The sequence below is a fragment of the Myxocyprinus asiaticus genome, chromosome 2 (genome assembly GCF_019703515.2).
Source record: "Myxocyprinus asiaticus isolate MX2 ecotype Aquarium Trade chromosome 2, UBuf_Myxa_2, whole genome shotgun sequence".
Taxonomy (NCBI): domain Eukaryota; kingdom Metazoa; phylum Chordata; class Actinopteri; order Cypriniformes; family Catostomidae; genus Myxocyprinus; species Myxocyprinus asiaticus.
Window position 1 is genome coordinate 15670548 of NC_059345.1, and position 22448 is coordinate 15692995.

The 22448-nt window shown below is 37.8% G+C and overlaps 2 protein-coding genes across 4 annotated transcripts in view; one reads left to right on the forward strand and one right to left on the reverse strand.

The window, feature by feature from the left end:
* sdhaf2 (succinate dehydrogenase complex assembly factor 2) overlaps positions 1-22448 on the reverse strand; it is a 487549-nt gene that overhangs the window by 447322 nt on the left and 17779 nt on the right. The gene's annotated exons all lie outside the window — the stretch shown is intronic.
* The window catches only part of furina (furin (paired basic amino acid cleaving enzyme) a), a 134355-nt gene that overhangs the window by 88725 nt on the left and 23182 nt on the right, over positions 1-22448 (forward strand). For all 3 annotated transcript variants that reach the window (XM_051715232.1, XM_051715240.1, XM_051715250.1), the window contains exons 7-8: positions 15931-16019; positions 20233-20405. In XM_051715232.1, coding sequence (XP_051571192.1) covers positions 15931-16019; positions 20233-20405 — 262 coding nt within the window. The remainder of the gene's footprint in view (positions 1-15930; positions 16020-20232; positions 20406-22448) is intronic.

The following is a 22448-nucleotide window of genomic DNA, read 5'->3' on the forward strand; positions in this document are numbered from 1 at the left end:
ACCCCATGTGATTCTACCCTCCCTAGCAACCGGGCCAATTTGGTTACTTAGGAGACCTGGCTGGAGTCACTCAGCACGCCCTGGGATTCGAACTAGCGAACTCCAGGGGTGGTAGCCAGCATATTTTACCATTGAGCATCAGTGCGGCACTGTTGTACGTGAAACTCCCAGGAGATCAGCAGTTACAGAAATACTCAAACCAGTCCTTCTGACACCAACAATCATGCCACAGTCCAAATCACCAAGATCACATTTTTTCCCCATTCTGATGGTTTATGTGAACATTAACTGAAGCTCCTGACCCGTATCTGCATGATTTTATGCACTGCACTGCTGCCACACAATTGGCTAATTAGATAATCACATGGATGATTGTTGGTGCAAGACGGGCTGGTTTGGGTATTTCTGTAGCTGCTGATCTCCTGGGATTTTCATACACAACAGTCTCTAGAATTTACTCCGAATGGTGCCAAAAACAAAAAACATCCAGTGAGCGGCACTTTTGTGGACGGAACTGCCTTGTTCATCAGAGGGGTCAACAGAGAAAGGCCAGACTGGTTCGAACTGATAAAGTCTACGGTAACTCAGATACACTGTACAATTGTGGTGAGAAGAATAGTATCTCAGAGGGCTATACTGAGTTGCGGCTTGGTGCTGTTTTGGCGGCACGAGGGGGACCTGCACAATATTAGGCAGGTGGTTTTAATGTTGTGACTGATCGGTGTATATTATATATATTCTTGTTGCACTCTAATCTGTCTTGGATACTAGTATTCTGATGCTAGTGAAACTTTGTAATGCAGCACTTTTCCTTCCACTGTCTCCTTAAGATGAATTGCTTATGATGTATTATTCCTTTGGATAAATGCATCTGCCAATTTAATAATTTTAAAATGAAATGTGATAAAATTGGACTTCAAAATGCCCATGCATTTCATAAATGAAACCAAAATATTTTCCTACCACCAACAAAGTCAATATAAAGCACTACAAATCAGTTAAAATCTCAATCTGATATAATACAAAAGCAGCAGGAGATTAATTAGTAGCTAAAGTACAATAGCTATACCAATTTTGCCCATCCCACAGATTACCATCCTCTGGCCCCTGTGGTAAAATGGTCCTTTCCAATCTCTGAGCCATTTCTGCTCTTATTCAGAACCCCTTTTTTGTTACCTTATTCCTCCCTTTTCTAGTACACTATACTCCAGGTAGTTGTTTTACTGCTGCACTGATCTAGTTCTTGCATCGTATACCACAGAAACCACAAACCTAGTTTCAGGTCCGCAACAGTAGCTAGAAACCTTTTAGTAACACTTTCATTTTGGAAGCACAAAGGGCATCCAACCCTGGTGTGATTTTTGTTTGTATAGCATGTGCCTTTATAGCATTCCTTTCTCAGTGTCAGATCAGGGTTTTCTGTAAAATGGTAGTTTAACAATGCACCAATAATCCTGTGTTGCATGTAGCGTGACTAAATAATGCATTGTGCATTTTGAATTTTTAAGTAAGTTTCCACAGAAGTGGGGCAAGTTGAGTCAGCATTGTGTTTCAGGAGAAAACCGATCTGTGGTGAGAAGGGTTCGTCAAGGCCACATGAACACTTTCCTTTAGAGCAGTCAAACCACACTTTGATTTCGTAATACAATTTTAAAAGATAGTTGTTTTAGGTTAAAATTATTAGCAATTTTGCATATTTTTAATGAGAAAGAGAGCTGAGAGTGCAAATTAAATGTTGGGTATATACAAGGCCGTATCCATGTCTTGAACATTGGGGGGACCAAACCATTTTGGGGGTGGGGGATCACGCGTGTTGAGGTCACAGATATAATGGTCCTCTTTGGTCCTTTAATGTAGTAAGGCACTGAAAGCAATAATTTTTTGAATAAAGGCTTGAAATGCGATAAAGGCCCAAAATTGTATAATTTTTGGTTTTAAAAGATAAATGTATTTTTAAAGTTCACACAGTACAAGACAAACACTGTGTCTGCATTGCTAGCAATTTTCCTGTTTCAATCACCTTTTCTTTCTTTTTTGTGCTGTCTCAAAGAAAAGATGAATATAATTAGAAATTCTTTTCATCATTGATGTATCTGTAAAATGACTTGGCTGTCAAAGTCCAAAGATAAAAACAAAAAAACAAAACATTATAAAAATACCATAAAAGTAGTCCATACAACACATAGCTGTTGTATGGCCCCAGAAAGCTTGGAATATAGTGCACTTGTCATATGGACTACTGTTATGATGTCTTTATACTGAACCTTTTATAGTGCTTTATAGTATTTGTCTTTTTTGAAATCTGAAAGCTCCTGCTCACTATAAACTGTTAATCTATGGAATAGAGCTGCTTAAAATATCTATTTTTATGTTCCAAGAAAAAAACCCAGCATATGGGTTTTGAACAACATAAGGGTAAGTAAAAGTAAATTTTCCATTTTTAGGTGAATTACTCGTTTAACTGTTGGCTCATTTTCTTTTAGCACAAACCTGACAAGACATACTCAAATTAAATGGTCTCTTTTAAAAGAAGACTCTTAGGAGATGCTGTACAAAATTCAGAATTAATTAAAGACAAATAAATTATATAGAAAATCTTAAATTGATTTTAAATTATTACCTAATAATATTTGCATTAAGAGTATATGACACTGTCCTTGCCAAAACCTAAAAACATAATGTAAGTCACAAATCATAGGTCTTACCATGTTCTAGTTCTAATCTGGGTGATAACGTTCTACTTTGGTTTTTTGGGTTTCTTTTAGATCATTTTCTTAGACTATGTCAAGAGTATTTTCTAAATAGCTACTTCAAAAGCCTGCCAGATTACCACAATCATTCAATTCCTTTATAATATACACACATTCGCTCTTTGTCTTAAGCCTGATTCGCTGAAATCTGCTCTGTTAATGTTTTCACATTCACAATTATGAATGACATACAAATCACGTACTGTACATGACATATTTGAAATTCTAAACAGAGAATTTTGCCAAATGGTGAATAGTTTGCACCCTTAATGCAAATTAATGTCGGTCGGTACAACATTTCAATCAAAAAACAGTGGTCAAATATTGCATGTTTAGTTAGATATTTACATCTCACGACACAAGCACTGTTAACCTGAACTGCTTGCTGATGTGCGGCGCTCGGATAATCCGCAAGGTTCCCGGTTAGCTTCTCAAACTTGAGTCCCGCCTTCATCGATTTGATTGGCTATCTCATATGACATTGACGAGCGGTGTTAGTCTACTGAGTGCTGTAAAAATGAAACTTTTTATAAACCACTATGTTATTTCTGTAACAACTTAATGACAATTAGACAGCAGTGCATAATAGAGTGCAGCAGAACAGCAACAAGAATAACAATTATTGGGGGGGGGACAATCTGACCATTTCTGATTACTGGGGGGGGGGGGGACTTGTCCCCCTCAAAGTATATTGTGGTTATGGCCCTGGGTGTGTGTGTGTGTGTGTGTATATATACACTATATTGCCAAAAGTATTCGCTCACCCATCCAAATAATTGAATTCAGGTGTTCCAATCACTTCCATGGCCACAGGTGTATAAAATGAAGCACCTAGGCATGCAGACTGCTTCTACAAACATTTGTGAAAGAATGGGCCGCTCTCAGGAGCTCAGTGAATTCCAGCGTGGTACTGTGATAGGATGCCACCTGTGCAACAAGTCCAGTCGTGAAATTTCCTCGCTACTAAATATTCCACAGTCAACTGTCAGTGGTATTATAACAAAGTGGAAGCGATTGGGAATGACAGCAACTCAGCCACGAAGTGGTAGGCCACGTAAAATGACAGAGCGGGGTCAGCGGATGCTGAGGCGCATAGTGCGCAGAGGTCGCCAACTTTCTGCAGAGTCAATCGCTACAGACCTCCAAAGTTCATGTGGCCTTCAGATTAGCTCAAGAACAGTGCGTAGAGAGCTTCATGGAATGGGTTTCCATGGCCGAGCAGCTGCATCCAAGCCATACATCACCAAGTGCAATGCAAAGCGTCGGATGCAGTGGTGTAAAGCACGCCGCCACTGGACTCTAGAGCAGTGGAGACGCGTTCTCTGGAGTGACAAATCACGCTTCTCCATCTGGCAATCTGATGGACGAGTCAGGGTTTGGTGGTTGCCAGGAGAACGGTACTTGTCTGACTGCATTGTGCCAACTGTGAAGTTTGGTGGAGGGGGGATTATGGTGTGGGGTTGTTTTTCAGGAGCTGGGCTTGGCCCCTTAGTTCCAGTGAAAGGAACTCTGAATGCTTCAGCATACCAAGAGATTTTGGACAATTCCATGCTCCCAACTTTGTGGGAACAGTTTGGGGATGGCCCCTTCCTGTTCCAACATGACTGCGCACCAGTGCACAAAGCAAGGTCCATAAAGACATGGATGAGCGAGTTTGGTGTGGAAGAACTTGACTGGCCTGCACAGAGTCCTGACCTCAACCCGATAGAGCACCTTTGGGATGAATTAGAGCGAAGACTGCGAGCCAGGCCTTCTCGTCCAACATCAGTGTCTGACCTCACAAATGCGCTTCTGGAAGAATGGTCAAAAATTCCCATAAACACACTCCTAAACCTTGTGGAAAGCCTTCCCAGAAGAGTTGAAGCTGTTATAGCTGCAAAGGGTGGGCCGACATCATATTAAACCCCATGGATTAAGAATGGGATGTCACTTAAGTTCATATGCATCTAAAGGCAGATGAGCGAATACTTTTGGCAATATAGTGTATATATATATATATATATATATATATATATATATATATATATATATATATATTTCCCTATGAAAGTCATCCTTAATGTCTTAAAGTATATGAGATTATTCCACATTTACTTAAAAGATTATATTGCATTTTCTTAAAAGTTTAGTGGGTGTTATTTGGCAGAAGCATTGCAAAATGCCAAGTTCTGTTCAAAGAATGTAGCAAACAGCTGTTTATCATCCAAAAAATGTTTGAATGTTTTAAATTATATCTAGTGATCCATCATTAAATTGGCCAGGCCAATTAATCTCCTTATATTTGACAATTTTTTTGACCATTGGTCCATGATAGTGCCCGACCGATGTATTGGCGTATATGTTTACCAATATGCGCAGATATGAAAACTTTTTTTCAGAACATATAATGCAGAAAACAATGCTTTAGAATTGGTGTCATAACGTAGTTTGTCCAGCAGAGCGCGCTCCGACTCCACTGTTTACAGAGCTGAGCTGACGGTGGCTCTGCAGACAGTGCAGAGTTAAGCGGTGCGGAGCTAAGCGGTGTCTTCTCGGTAAGTTGCTAACTAGTTTGTGAAATACATACTGGAAAGTTAATAAACAATGAACCCATCATTTTCCCTTTTCAATATAACTAATATAACCTTAACCCTGTCCCTGACAACCATGTCACTCATGTTTATCACATCTGTTTGCTGTTAGCCAGCTATAGTTTGTCAGTGCAGTAAGTAATGTAGCTGATTGAAAGGTAAACATCAGAGCAACTTTTTGCAGCTCAGCAGTCAATGGTGCGGTGGTGGATTGTGTTTGTTGAGTGTTGATTTCACACTACATTGTTACCTAGTTGGTGAGACGCAATGCTGGTCCATCTTTTACTCTCTATGACAACGAGCTTACAGCTAACTAGCTAACCACATAGCTACTTTCATACCTTGTAGCTGAGTGGAAGCTAATGAATAAACATGTATTCACCAAACTGTTTTGTTCAGGATTCACAGTTTGGTACCCCCTTCAACCGAACAATTCCAGTCGTTGCATTTATAAAATGTAATAATTAAAAGTCTGGTTTTCTACCGTTGATAGTACCCCTGAACTTGTATAGCAGAATACAGTGTAACACCGCTGCTGCTGTTTTTCTCTTGACTCAGCAGGTGTAAATGATTCCTGTGTTACAACCTGCCCCAAACTGACTGGCAGTATTAATATAGTCAGCATTTGACTGATACTAAACAGTACTACTGATGTTTATTTAGCTATTTATTTTATTTTTTTTTATTCTTTATTTTAATGGTCAGCATTTGAATGATACTAAACAGTACTGATGTTTATTTAGCTATTTATTTTATTTTTATTTATTTTAATGGTGAGCAACTGACTGATACTAAACATACAATACTGATTTTTATTTAGCTATTTCTTTTATTTGTATTTATTCTTTATTTAAATGGTCAATATTTGACTGATACTAAACAGTGCTGATGTTTATTTAGCTATTTTTTGTATTTTTATTTATTTTTTCTCAGTGTTCATTTCTAGAATTTGTTGATAATGTATAATAATAATGTCAAATATTCTTTGATAAAAATATTTAAGAAAGCAGCCTTCTGAGTACCTTTGCATAGTCATATCGGTGCAAAATCAGTGAACAATCCACACAGAAAAGGTATGTTTTCATTCCAGCTCAGAAATTAATTATATTGGCCAACATATCGGTAATCGTGAATTTTCCCCCTCTAAAATCGGTATCTGTATCGGTCTCAAAAATCCCATATCGGTTGGGCTCTAGTTACAACCTGCCCCTAATTGACTGGCAGTATTAAAATAGTCAGCAACTGACTGATACTAAACATACAGTACTGCTGTGTATTTAGCTATTTATTTTATTTGAATTTATTCTTTATTTTAATGGTCAGAAACAGACTGATACTAAACATACAGTACTGCTGTTTATTTAGCTTTTTATTTCATTTTATTTATTCTTTATTTTAATGGTCAGCATTTGACTGACATTAAACATACAGTACTGATGTTTATTTAGCTATTTATTTTATAAGAATTTATTCTTTATTTTAATGGTCAGCAACTGACTGATACTAAACATACAGTACTGATGTTTATTTCGCTAATTATTTTATTTTGATTTATTCTTTATTTTAATGGTCAGCATTTGACTGATGCTAAACATACAGTACTGATTTTTATTTAGCTATTTATTGTATTTTTATTTATTCTTTATTTAAATGGTCAGCCATTGACTGATACTAAACAGTACTGATGTTTATTTAGCTATTTATTTTATTTTTATTTATTCTTTATTTAAATGGTCAGCAACTGACTGATACTGAACATACAATACTGATGTTTATTTAGTTATTTATTTTATTTTTATTTATTCTTTATTTTAATGGTCAGCATTTGACTGATACTAAACATACAGTACTGATGTTTATTTAGCTATTTATTTTATTTTTATTTATTCTTTATTTAAATGGTCAGCAACTGACTGATACTGAACATACAATACTGATGTTTTTTTAAGCTATTTATTGTATTTTTATTTATTCTTTATTTTCTCAGTGTTCATTTCTAGAATATGTTGATAATGTATAATAATAATGTCAAATATTCTTTGATAAAGACATTGGTTTAAGAAAGCAGCCTTCTTAGTACCTTTGCATAGTCATATCGGCGCAAAGTCAGTGAACAATCCACATAGAAAAGGTCTTTTTTCATTCCAGCTCAAAAATTAACTATATCGGCCACAATATCGGTAATCGGTGAATTTTCCCCCTCTAAAATCGGTATCGTATCGGTCTCAAAAATCCCATATCGGTCAGGCTCTAGTCGATGACCATGCCTTTTTGGCCGATTAACAGAAGTGGGTTCGTAAATCTAAAGGCTTATTATGGATCATTCACATTGTCTGTTTAAAAAAAAAATTGTTGAATAAATATTTTTGGGTGAATTTGAGTATTGTGTAAAATTGTGTGCAAATCTCATTTGCTGTCATGAAATTGTATTTATTTTTCTGCATTATATCGGCCATCTGCCACCCTGCTCTCTGGTTAGCAGCATCTGCATACAGCAGGTTCAACTATTATCAGTCAGCTACTATTAATGTTGGTGTGCTGTTCTGTGATGATTTTTCCCATATGCCTTGTAAATGAAACAAAATAATAATTTCAGATGGCTATGTTTTATCAACTACAAATTATAAGTCTCAAGTCTTCCACTACACATAGAAATATGCATCAGTAAGTTATAGCAAAGATAAAGTCATATTAGAAATCAGCCAGTATATCTTTCAGAGGCTCATCTTTTATAGATCGCTTTCTTAAGCAACACTGCACTTTATGGATGTTTGGCACAGCTTGAGAAAGCAGTTTTCTCAGGGTGTAATCTGAAAGAGATCAACTCAAGAAGTGCTGAGGTTACCATAACACAGAGTGTTGTTGGTGTGTTAAAACTGAACATCTGGAAATACCTTTTGTTCAGACAAAGAGAGAATGGAGTATTCCCCAGTATGCACTTCCCACAGTTAATGTGTTTGTTTTTGGCAGTCCAATAAGTTTTGATTAGCAGCAGCTTAAAGTGGACCATATATTTTCCTTTCCAGTCATTCTTAATTCACTATCACAATATATGAGAGCAAACAGGAAAACGTGGTGTTAAGTCGAGCAGAACAGTGCTGCTCTTTCGAGGTAAAAGTACTGTTTAATATTCATTTAATATTCTGGTCTGGAAGTTGCTTAAGGTCTCTCGACTTGTGCCTGGCTGCTTCCTCTCCTCATTTCTCTCCCAGGCTTAAAACACTAAAGCGGGTTTCCTGGATTTATTTCCTGGTTCTCTGATAAGACAGCTGGAATACCACCAAAACCACAAAGATGGCAATAAATACATCTGTATTGAATGTATTAGAAAGATCCAGCATGTCTAGTAATTCAAGCAGAATATGCTAAATCTGGTCTTTCAGGCTGAGCCAATTTTTGCTGCAAACATCCAAATGTTCTAACATGTGATATCCTGCTGCATGTTTGTGTTTGTTCTCTTGAAATCTTTCCATTAAATTTTTATTAATACTACAGATCTTGTTCTTTAGATGAAGTGTCAAGCTGTGGTGAGGTTTATACAGTTGCTAAGTTTAACAATACGCCGTGTGTAAGATCTCTCTACCTCTAACGGAGAAGTTAATGCTGGAATACTTTTGGTTTTTTTTTGTTTTTTTTAGCTTTTTTATTTTTCAGTTGACTGCAAGCAAACCGTTGTGCCAAATGTATTGTTCTGGTAGCCGTACTCATTTTCTCTTCCTTATGTAAACAGTGTTTTGTTGTACTGAGTCTGCAATATTTTTATTGCCATTCTGTGTAGGAGTCTAAAATGGCAAACAGTCATCCAGTTCACAGACCGTCCAGAATATGCCTGTTTTTATGTGATGGCTAGAACACTGAAGGTTTGATTCTTGTCAGGGTTATATAAAGGCCCAAGCAGGATGTCTTGGTGAATTGCCTGCGGTGTTAGGCAAAGCAGATGGTGCTGTCTTAAAATGACTGATTTTCTCCTGTTAAGTGAAGCAGAAATACTCATATTTTACATTTGTTGTTATTGCTGATTAATTTACATGTTTCTTGATTGGCCTAAAAAAAGAATTCTGACCTCTACATTTTTATTTTGTATAAACCTTCATCTGTTTGTGCCCTGGACTCTTTTGCTGTATAGTACTCATCATATTTAGAGGACAAAGCCATTCCTTGATATTTGTAGTAAGTGGTATTTGCTATGGCAAGCATCACTTGCATTTCCTCTTATTAGGGATTTGAACAAACACCTAACCCAAGTATTGAGCTTAATCACATAACTCATCCTGCACCATTTGTGTTACAAACATAAGTTCTGTCTCACTTTTCTACTCAATCTGACTTATAAAATGCCCCTAGCCATATTTTGGAACCAGAATATCATAATATCAGGGACCAGATCACTCTGTTGACTTGGTAACATCTGCATAGCAACACCCTTGCAACCATATAGCAATGCACTAAAAACACCCAGAACACCTTAGCAACCACCCTGACCAAACCCACAACACCCTAGCATCATTGCAGTGAATTTTGCACTGGCAAGTGCCACTCACATTTTCTTCCAAAAATGGTAAAATCAATTTTTCTTATTTTAAATTGAAGTCATGAAACCATCTATTTTTAGCACACGGAGATGAGTTGAAAAATGGCATATATTCTCTGACCTTTCAAAGAGACAGAGATTTGAAAGAGCATGAAATGAAGTATGTGTCTGTTTTCACAGGAATAATTCATTTGATCTTGTTTGGTTGGGAAATAGTCTGTCTTGTTGTTTAAATTGCCAAACTCCTGTAGTTGCCAAAGAGGAAAATTGCTATTGTTTGAAGAGGAAGAGGACTGTTATTTGCCATTTGTACACTTATTACATGTATTCTCAATACATTGAGAAAAAGCTGCTTGTTTGTTTGTTTGTTTAAATATTAGAGTCAAATATGTTGACAGTTTTACTTATAACCAGGCCCGCATGAAACCTCTCAGTAGAAAGCTCTGCAGATTTCTGGACCATTCAATCACCTGTCATTTACTAACTGTCTGTTGGTTGTTCGTTCATAAAATATTTAGGCTACTTTTGTGTCTATTTGGCTTTCAGCTGCCAATAAGAACATTGTACACCTTTTACAGGTATAAATCCATTCTGCAGAATTCCATAGATTCCCTCCAGCACATAGAATGCATAAAAAGTCAGATAACCATGCCAAGTGTATGTCTATGTGTGCCAGCTTATAACATGTAGACAGTCAATAAAGCAGTTCCTACAAAAGACTGCATGTGCTCCAGGTAAACACTGAATGGGAAAACACTTATTTGTCCAGGCTTGTTTTGCATTTATCAGACAACTCAGCGGTGGCATATCTGACTCATAACATCAGAAACCTGCATGTGTTCAGCTTCAAAGTGAGTGAGCCCACAGGCTTCAGCATAGGGGATGGTAACTCAAGGTGTCCTGCCAAACAAAATCTTCATTAAACCATCCAACTACAATAAGCCTTGTGCATGTGGACACAGTCACGTACATTTATTGCATGCAGGAAAAAGAAAAGGCATGTTTACCATAGAGGAAAGAAGCACAATTCAATTCAGACCAGAGATAATTCATAATACCTTGATCTGTTAGTCTCTAAAGATAAAGAGAATGGGTGATGGTTTGCGAATGGAGAAGGGCCATGGTGATAATTTGAGTTCCTGAAATCTATATTGTGTTGAGCTGTATGGAAGGTACATCGATATGAGACTATTGATTCACATTTCAGTTTAAAATGGTTTTGAAAAAGCAAGTCAGGTGATATTGTCACCAAATTGTGGATGGTATTGCTGTTAGATCAGTAGGCTGTGAAGAATACAGATGCAAGCAAAATGTCTGTGAAGATTCATCCAGGTCATGTGCATTGTAGAAATCTATTTCAAAGAGCATCTGGATTCACAAGCATTTATCTTCATCGCAAACCATAACGTTTTGAGACGGGCAAAATGCTGTGGGAGCCACCTCCATAACTGTATGAATCGCAATCGCTGTTTGAACTAGGGTGAAACCACTCTAGGGTACAGATGAAGAGACGGCACTCCTATCAGCAAACATGTATTTTATTTAAATAAGTGTGAACCGCCTGGGCGGCAAGATACATCAAAAAATCTTTTTTGGACCATAGTTCCATTAGAAATTGAAAAGGTATTTAGTGGATATTGTTATGCAATACAGTATGCATAATGTGTACTTGCATTGTGGTTAAAGCTTATGAGTGGCATTACTAAGGAAAGTATTGGTATTTGTATTGCTTACACTTGGGGTTAGCAGTTTGTTCAAATCCCTAACCGTAAGTATTATACTTCTGTGCATAACTTGTTATGCACTGTTTGTGCTACAGACATGAATGGTGCATCAAATCATGCGTATTGTTAAAGAGAGACCTGCAATTTTAACAACTGGCCAGTGTCCAATAGTGCAAATAATTGCTTAAATCGCCAGATACCGATGTTTGGCCTATACATCGGTGCATCTGTAGTATGATGCCCGGTGTTGCCCAACTCATGACTCTTTGACAATTGTTTTTAAATTTGTATTATTTGTATTATTTTATTATTTGTTTTGAATCTATTGACTATTCTGTTCCCGTGGCTTCATGGCATAGTAAAGTGTCCTGTGGTTGCACTTCTGAATCTCGGCAGGTGCAGTAGGTCATTTGCGTATTTCTTGCCTACTGTATACTAAAGATTCTGACATACTACTGAATTGACATACTGCTTTTGTCACACTACATACACTGCATGCAGAATTATTAGGCAGTTAGTTTTTCTTATTAATTTTACTGTTAAACTGATACAATGCTGTCAGTGATTACTAAAACTTTATTTTGTATCAAAACTGAATTTTTACAAAGAAAAAGTGAGAGTCGTATTTCTCAGGGGAGTTGCAGCAATTTTCTCAAATATTAATGTGCGCAAATTAGGCAAATAGGTAACAATTATTTTTTTCTCCACTAACCTTAAAATGTAACAATGTAAAATAACATAAAATTGCAAAGTAATATTTTGGGCATTTTAAGATATTCAGTAGGCAATACAAGCACTCTTCTTTTCAATAACTCTCATGAACCTCATGTCCATTATTTCGGGATGTATTCTCGACCAATTTTAACTCAAGCAGCCACCACCCCCTCCCAGATGTCATTCAAAGATGTGGATTGTTTTCCCACACTGTAAATCTCACATATTAAAAGAGCCCACAAGTTCTCATTTGGGTTCTGTTCAGGTAAAGAATGGGGCCATTATTCAGTCATCTTTTAAACCTTTTCTGGCTAGACAAGCAGTAGCGTACTTTGACAAATGTAAAGGAGCCTTATCCTGCATGAAGATCATGGTCATCTTGAATGCTGTTGAATTCTTCTTGTACCAATGTTAGAAGAAATTGTCTTCCAGAAACTGACAGTAGTTTTTAGAGTTGATTTTCTGTCCATCTGCAACCTGAAAAAGTCCTACAAGCTCATCATTAATAATAGCAACCCTCATTACCTCTCCCCCACCCTGTTGGCACCTGACCAGAACCCATATTATGTGTTCATTAGTCTGTTTCCTCTTTGTTTCCACACGTCTGTTCTGTCAAGAGCCAATCTCATCACATCTGACCATGAAATATCAGTCTCTTGGTATTTCCTGGCCCAATCTTGATGCTTCAGCTTGTGATTCTTATTAATTCAATGACGTGTTTTAGCCTTCCTCATCTTAGCAAAGACTCTGAGAACCAGGCACCTTGTACTTTTTGATGACTCAAAATATGTTACAGCTCTTGAAATTGGTGGTGCTGGAAGCTAAGGGTTCCTGGTGGTTTCACATGTATGTCTTTTGTAGTTTATTTGCACTTTTTCTTCTCAGTATATTTTTGCAGCTCTCCTGACTATTATTAACAAAGTATTTCATTGTCTGGTGGTCACACCTCAACAGAATGGAAATGTCCAGGGTGTTGCATGCTTCTGTTATGCTTTTATAAAATTTAAAACTTTTCTGTGTCCGTTATATCTTTTTTATTTTTTTTATTTTTTTATTTTTATTTTTTGCCCCATTTTACCTGTAGTAAGAAAGCTGTTTAATAATTAAGCATATCTGAATAAAAAGTGTTAGTTGCTTTAAGCCACCCCTTCCCTCTTCAAGAATGAAATAGCACTTGAAAATAATTCTACTTGGTTACTATTCAAGTTGATATGGTTTGGAATAAGAAAAATATGCTTGGAAATAATAAATGAAAAAGAATACTGCCTAGCCTAATAGTTATGCACATACTGCAGTAGGGGTATAGGGATATAAACATGCGGGCAGGCTATTTTGACTTGCAACCACTCAGAACACCCTAGCAACCACAAAGCAAGGCCTTAGCATGGGCCCACAACACTCTGACAGAGACTTTTGTCTTTTTGTCCTGTATTTTTGCATACTTTCACCCTCCTGTTGTTTTTAATGAACCACAACCTCAGTTCCACTAGAATGTCTCACTCCTTAGACTTAATCTTTGTCTTATGATCCTGCTTATTGAACAAGTCAGTAAGTCTGAGACATTAACCTTGCTGATCCCATGCTGACAATGAATGGATGGCTAGAAGGGCTTTAGTAAGTCTGCTGACCAGGCAGATTCTTGTAAATGAGATGCTGTAGATTTAGACTAGACTCCATTGTCATGGATATTCGGATATAGCAGTATGTGAAGCAACGAATGTTACTGACTGCAAAAAGTGTGGGCTAGCGGTTAGTTTGTGTGCTCTGGCACACTTCTGTGGTGCTTATGTGGGTGACACAAGTTTAAATCTGGCTCAAATGCTATTCAGCGATTATTTTCACTTTTCACGTATTGATAATCAGAATATTTTCCTGATGATTATCGATATATATCAGGATTTTTTTTTTTTTTTTGCTTGCTCGTTGCACAATAATCATTGTCCATGCTGCGACTGGCCTCAGTAAATGTTATGTCGCCCCCTTGTGGTCTCACATTTATTACGTCAGACTACATTGAATGGAATGCAACTGGTAGTGAATTGAAAGCACACAAATTAGGCTTCTACTTTAAATGTCAGCTGATGTTAATATATCTGCCTCAAAAGTATCCATAAAATAACATGTTGATCAATAATCGATATATCGATATTTTATGACATCCCTACTTTGAAATGCATCACAAGGAATCGTCGCAATGTAGGAAAGTTCACACTAAAAGGAGTCTTTTTAATTATGTTAGGTTTTCCTTTTAAAAACAGGTTTGAACTCTATACTGTGTGTCTGTCCAGAAAAGAAGTAGAAAAAGCCACACAAAAAATCATTAAGGTTAATCAGCTGATTCCTTGTCTTAGTCAGTCCTCATTGATTTTAATTAAATGTTTACAACAAGTGGCATTTGCACATTGTCACTGGCTGTAATCTTATTCCCTGATGCTATGGTTATCACTTTTTAACCTGCTGTCATATTTAGCAGAAAGCTGCCCATTTAATAGCAGCAATGTTTTGGAGCTCTTCACACATGCAAAAGAACTCTGAATGAGCCCTGTGAGACTTCAGGCCTCTGTTACTTGCTAAAAATGATATCTGGGGCCATAATTGTACCCGCCCCTCCTCATCAGCGTGATGCCAAGCAGTAGCTTGTTCATGCTACCAACTCTCGGCAATGCCACACTCTTAGGCAGCTTGGGCAGCACTGAGAATATGGATGTCTGTAACAGTTCAAGGATGGGCAAGGAGGAGGCGGGAACCGGCTGAACAGTAAACATAAACTTAAATTATATAAATTAACTTAAGACAACATAAAGCATAAGGACACAGACACACATTCAACGTGGCCACTTGCGTCTCTCGCTCTCGAACCGGCATCTCCGGCTGCCCCTTATCTCGCTCTCCATCACGGTCCGGCCACACCCTTCTCCTCGTCACAATGTCTAATCCATGTTCGGGAATAATGAACCTGACAGGAACATGATCATGCAGTTCCATATTTACCTTCCTTTGTTGCTTCAGCAAAGTAACAGATAGCTCTTTGTGGATACCTCTCTAAATTGGTGCCTCTGCACATAACCTCACATGCAGAGGAGCTTACTGAGAGCCTCTAGCTTGACCTTGCTCCAGTTTAGATGTCCCAGGGAAAAAGTGCTTACCTGGCTTCTCAACACTTGCTTTTTCTGAAAGGGAGCCAGAAACGCGTCCAAACGAGCTTGACACTCAGTCCTGAAAGCCTGCTCCATTAAAGGAAATGAAACTTTGAGGTATAAAGAATTAAATACAGAAAGTCCCGTTTTTTTCTTTTCTTTTAATTAATTAAATGGAAGACCTTTGTTTTGTTTTTTTTTTTACAATTGATATGTTATAAAGAAGTGTATAGCTGTATAACTTTCTATTTTTACATTTGTATTTTTTAGTAACTTTTTTTTAAAATATTTTTTTAGATCTTTTTTAATTGTAATTTAGTTCTATTAAAAAAATAAGTCATATTAAAAAATTGCTTCTATCTCTGCTCTACTGGCAAAAGTGCCAGACTCAACTGATGTCAGTGACACCTAGTAATGGGGCTTGTGTGATCTGTATGAATATTTGAAATGGTACAGACTTTATAAAGAAAAATAAGAATACAATGTCTCTTTCTCTTTTTCAAGACATGGGACACGCTGTGCTGGAGAGGTTGCTGCTGTTGCCAACAATGGCATCTGTGGTGTCGGGGTTGCCTACAATGCCAAGATCGGAGGTGAGTTGCCATGCTTATCTCTAACACGTTCCATGTTTCAACACGTACAGTCTATTCTATCCCCACACATCCTCTCCATTCCAACATTTGAATTGCAAAGCACCTCAGTGAAACATCTGATTATCTTCACATTCAGATTAGACATGGCTTTATTCATCGTACCATTTAAGAACTCTTCCTCCATTCCATATCAAGGGCATTTTGGAAGAGAAATTTCATTAGTGTTGGCTTCATGACCACAATTGGGATAGTTATCACAGGCTCCAGCACTGGTCCCTTTGAGCCAAAGATTTGGACGCTAGCATACGTAATCCTTTTAACTGGCAGAAGTGTTTTATCCTATTCAATGCATATTTTATCCCTTTACTCTTCTCTACGCTGCCAGCTGTCAATGGGCTCGGGGACGAATTTCATTAATGCTGGGACCCATATCAGTGTTTTTTTCTCTTCAGGAATGTTACAAGTGTACATAGTTGAATCTCATTTATTTGATGAAATTAGAGCTTTCAATAAGCTATGTATCCAATGTATTGCCTTGAAGGAATAATTCACTGAAAAATGAAAATGGCCAAAATTTGCTCAGCCTCATGTTGTTCCAAACCCATATGACTGACTTATGAGAAACACAGAAGGGAAATAACTGAAGAATCTTTACGCTGCTCTGTCCCATACAATGAAAGCTTCAAAATGGACAGAAAAGTACTATAAATGTATCAGAAAAGTAATCCATACTGTACTTGTCCGCTATATTCAAGCACATGGTCACTGTATGTTTTCATTTCTTGGAAAAGAGCAGTGTGAACATTCTGCTAAACATCTTTTGTGTTCCATGGAAGGGAGAAAAACCTGACCATTTGGGTGGACACATTTTATGAATGACACTCAAGCATAGATGTTTGTTATGTAACACTTTATGTTTCCTCTTATATAATATGTTGGTTTTATGGGGTCACTCCAGCTCGACACAATAGTAGCCATTAGTAACATTCTCAAGCACTGACTAGTCAAACAGCATTTCGGTCCTGGTCTGTTCTGAAGGAAATTCAAGAGATATTTTAAAATGATAAATTCTGCATTGCAACAATATCCATTTTGACAAAGAGAGTACAATAGAGCTGCGCTTGGTTTTAAAAGTGACTTTGAAACACACACTACCTTCTGTGTTTCCCCTATATTAGACTTTGTGCTGTCAGTTTTGTTAGTATTGACGTGATTGCTAAGGCAAGCAGCACTATTGCTCATATTTCAGGTTAGGATTTTTTATTATATATATTATTTATTTACTTTTCTAAGTGATTGGAAGCAGATTAACATGATTAATACCTGTTGGATGACAAGCAGGTAAAAAAAAATCCCATAGACTTGCATTGAAAGAGGGACCCGAGCCATATCTAAGGACCAGAATGTAACGGTGTCTTGAGAGTGGGCTCTATGACCAAGGCACCGAGTAACCACCTAGCAACTGCAATGAAAAGCACCTAAATCACTCCAAACACCTCAGCAACCGCATAGCAATGCCACATCGTGGTGGCAATTTTTGCATGGGCAAGCACTACTCGCATTATCTTCAGAAAATGTAAAATATTTTTTTTATTTGGTTTGTGCATAGACATTTTCCATGTTGGCCTCAAATATACACTACATGCCAAAGCTGCACTCTTAAGCACATGGATTATGTATTATTGGAGATGTCCATCTCTTTCTGTTGTCAGCTCTGGCCTTGTTTCACTGTAAAGCAGCTGTTTTTGAATTGGCCTGCTAATGGGAAGCAGTAGAAGGTAAGTACTATTCCTCTGCATGGTTTCGCTTCAGATCTCTGGGGAAATCTTAATAAGCAACAGATACTAATCCTCAAAGACCACGAACATGGGGAGCTGAAAATATGGGGAGAAGAACGGAGAAATACTGAAGGTCTTTAAATTACTGACCCATAACATTGGTCCAGATTGGCGGGCAGTGTCCTCTGCTAAAGGAAAACTCTGTGTGGAGATGGCAGCACATTAGCAGAGATGGCACATAACATGGCTTATTCTTCTGCCAGAACTCATTAAGCGATAATATTGGTTTGAAAGACTTGGAGGAAACAGGAGAATCCATTGTTTAAAACCACATTTGACATAAAACTGTGCATTTGTATTGCATTTTTGAGGGGAGATCATTTTTTTTTTTTTTTTTTTAGTGTATACTCAAGTAAAAAAAACATCCTGGGATGTAATCATATCAGCTTTCTCTTTATCCTAAAGGGATGTTTAGGACATTAGGAATGTAGATATGGGATATAAACAGCCAGTTTCTGATGTGTTGTACTTTTTTGTGGCCACTGGTTTGTTTGCAATACTGTCTACACTATAGCTCTCCGATTGCTTTGGAAAACCTAAAGTGACTGAACTTTTGTTTATTTGCACTAACCCATATGAGGGCAATCTTACGTAACCTCGCCCCCTTGTGTATCAAAGAGGCGATTCAAATTGTTTTGTAGGTGTTTAAATTTGATTCATCGTCTTTTAACCACTTAAAACTAAACAGCACTGGCTAAAAAGATAGTATTTTGTGACTGCACACAGCAAAGATAACTTTTTGATCTAGGATCACAATAATTCAACACTTCTGACATTTTGGACCAAATGCCCTGGCTCATTCCCAAACCTCCAATTCAGTTTAAGATTCCCTTTTGTACAGAGAAGTGGAAAGAGATAAGATGGGCTCCTCTTTTGTTCAGTGTCTATAAAGGGATGTTTGAAAGAGAAGAATGCAGATGCTTGTCACCTTTGAATGAACTAAAAAATCGAGCGTGCTCATACCCCTCCTTTTCCTCTTTTGCTACAAAGAACTTTGTATTCAGCAGTGTCTATTCGTGTGTCTTACGCTGAAAGTTATGTGCGAACATTTGATGTTAAAACTTTAACAAACAACAAAAAATATCTCCCCATCAAATGTTTATTTTATTTTTTTTTTTTTTATGTAGCACACTATTTGCTTATTTGGGAGTATTCAAAAGCCGCTTTTCCACCATTGGGCCGAACTATTCTGAGCACGGTAAGGAACGGTTCCAGTTGCATTTCCGCTTGAGCAAGGCTCAGAACGGCACGATTACAAACTTTTAGCTTACCATGCTGGTGGAATGGCTTTAGTACCTGGCGTACATTAGTACATTAGTTTTGTACATGCCTTTTTTATCAGCAAGGTAGATTATGCTAGCTAGCTCATTAAAACTGATATAATGTATAATTTTATTACTCATATAATTCATTGTTAATAAACATTCTTTTTAGCTAGTCTGGGAACTTTTACCTTTCTGTGTGTTTGTGTCTGGTGGTATTCACAACCCCTCAACAAATGATGGTGGTAAGCCTTTCGCCTTTTTCATTTTGCTTTCCTTTTTGCGACATGGGACATGTCTTTCCTGTGCTTTAGCAGACTAAAAACCTGGTGAAAAAGCAGTCCTAAAAACTGTCATATGCAATCATCCTCCATAGCGCATTCGTTCCATTATTTACCTCTGACCCTGTCACCAACTGACGCTGTTACGTACATTTAAGCAAAATGGAAAAAGAAACCGTAACCATGTCAATTGGCCCGGATCAGAAAGGACGGCACGGTTTTGCAATGTGATCCACTCAGCCCGATGGTGGAAAAGCAGCTACAGTGGCAGCCTCGTGTGCAGATTTTCTAAATGTAAGGTGGAAAACATGGTTCTGGCTTGATTAAATGAATGGACGTGACAACCACACAAATGAAATGTTAAACAACAGCCAAATTACAGTTTTGGATATTCCATTTTTTTTTATCTGTGTTGTATGTAATACAGCCTTATAAAATCTTGTCAATACGCACTTGTGTCACACAGAAATTTAATGCAGGTTAATGTTAATGTAATTAAGGTTTTGGCAAGAATAGCAGATAGTGATAGATCTGAAAAAGTATTGTTATCCTTGGGATAAATCAAGATACTCTTGAGGCTGAATTTGCCCTACAGCCTCTACGTCTTGGTCACCATCTCAGCTCCCAGCTGAAAAAAAATACATGGCCCGATTCCTGGGACAATATTTTCATCCTCTCTGCAATCGACTGCAAACTCTAAATCAGATCTGGCTCTATTCTGGAATAGTACACTCACTTTTCACAATCCACAAAAGTATGCAGTTTTATTTGTGTGTGATTTCCTCTCTGCCCCATCCTATAAAGGATCTTACGGTTTGGATGTATTTTGCAGGTGTGCGAATGTTGGATGGAGAAGTCACTGATGTGGTGGAAGCTCAGTCTCTCAGTCTCAACCCACAGCATATCGATGTCTACAGCGCCAGCTGGGGACCTGAAGACGACGGCAAAACAGTGGATGGACCCGCAAAGTTGGCCAAAGAGGCTTTCCAACATGGTGTGACAGAGGTTTGGCACATTTAACCAAATATGTTACACTTTTGTGTCATTTAACTGGTTATTTAATTCATAGTAGTTTTTGTGGTGTGGTTACAAGGGGTGGTGGGTCTATTTTCCCCTTCATATTCAGTGTTGAAGCAGGAGTCCACATGTAGATCAGAAAGATCCTGGTTCCTTGTGACATCCTTAAAGTTGCACTCAGTGATTCCTGAGAAACACTGTTGATATTCGAATTCAACTGCCAAGAAAAATACACTCCTCCCTTCAGTGCTCCTTTGGAAGCTCTGCCCCCACACCAGCTCCAGGCACTCACAACTCTCCTGTTACTAAATCTAACATCACAACAACAGCATATATGGGTTCTGTGAATCATAGCAAAATTTATGTTACCCACCTATCGAGAAGAAAAAGAGCAACTTCTGCATCCGTCTTCAAGCCTTTTACCTCTCGGAGGTCTCTCCACCGCTGAAAAGCCTTGCCGATGTTGAAGCGGCTCCTAGCCCTTGACTTATCATAATCGTTCTTTTTTAGTTTATATTAATTTGACCTTATTCTCTTGGTCTGTTTCTCAGCCATTTGTCCTCCTTGGAGTCCACCGTCGCTCTTCTAATGAATTTTCCTCTCGCACTTCCCCTACTCCCCATCCTGTGCACGCGCAAGAACCACCCCCTGTTGCTGACTGGCTGGAGTAGTGTTGTGTGGATCGGTCTGATCCACTTTGATTTTTGTCCCATTTACAGAGCCAGGGCTGTGTACGAATACTAGATTTTTTTTCAGCCCATAGACAGAACGGACAGCTAGCAGACTGTGAGGAAATATTTGTAGAATTTGACAAAAAGCATATTGGGTTAGAATTACTGAGTGCACTTTTAAGGGGCCCATATTCTGAACTTTTGCACCATTTTATTGTTTCCTGGATGTCCACTTATAATTTTTGTCAAAGTTTCTTGAATCAAACAAGTCGTAATTTTAGTTTTTCATTTTCCACCCTCTATCTGACCATTACATTTAATAAGGGCTTTTGTTATGACCTTTTAAGACTTTTGTAAATTATATTAATATAGTATACTGTATATAGCCACTTTTCCACCATCGGGCCAAATGGTTCTGAGCACGGTGGCTAACGGTTCCAGTAGCACTTTCACTTGAACTCTGGATTTCTCAGCACAGTTAGCTAACCATACTCAGGACAGAGAACTGTGTTAGTGGCATGGCTTTGAAGACGTGGCATATCACAACTGGTCTATTCTATTCCTATTTTGCAGCACCACAATGGAAAAAGAAACTGTAATTGTGCCAGTGAGCCTCGATCGGTACAGAACGACACGATTCAGCAACTGTATCCATTCAATGGTGGAAAAGTAGCTTAAGTGATTCCTGTTATGATTGACTAACCTCCATGTAGCAATGTAGTTCACACTTTCATTCATCAGGGCGGACCATGTTGCTGAATACTGAAAAGCATTGATGTGTAAATATGGGTTGTCTTATGTTAATGTTCTCATGGTTTTTGACATAAATACCATGTCTTCTGAATGAACTTTTGCTTATGCAGTCGTTTTCATAAATGGTCTGGTAGAATTGGAGAGGAAGTTTTGCATTTGTGAACATCTACATAGTACATCAAATTATTTTATTTCAAGAGAGCAAAGACGGTCCTGTTACCATGACCTGGACAATTGCTTCTCCGACTCATCTGCTATTTTTACTGCCCTCTGCCATTATCTACATCAGTTGTTCTGTGCCACGACACAGTGGATCTTCTTTAATTTATATTCTTGTGGCTGAAATGGTTCAATTTGGGCCTCTTAACCTTCAACTGTAACCAGCAGCAGCATTTAAGAAATCTGAAATGTGCAGATCAAAATAGATTGAGTGGAATTTTTTTATTTGTTTTGAAGTCAGCAATGGTGGGGGCTGTTGAAGGAATGCTCTGTATTTGAATTGAGCACACTTCATTTGCAAGCGCCTTGGGTCATAAAATAATTTACTTGTCAGGGCAAAGTTTTTTTTATTTAAATGTCACATTAAATGGCATTTTTCGCCAAGACA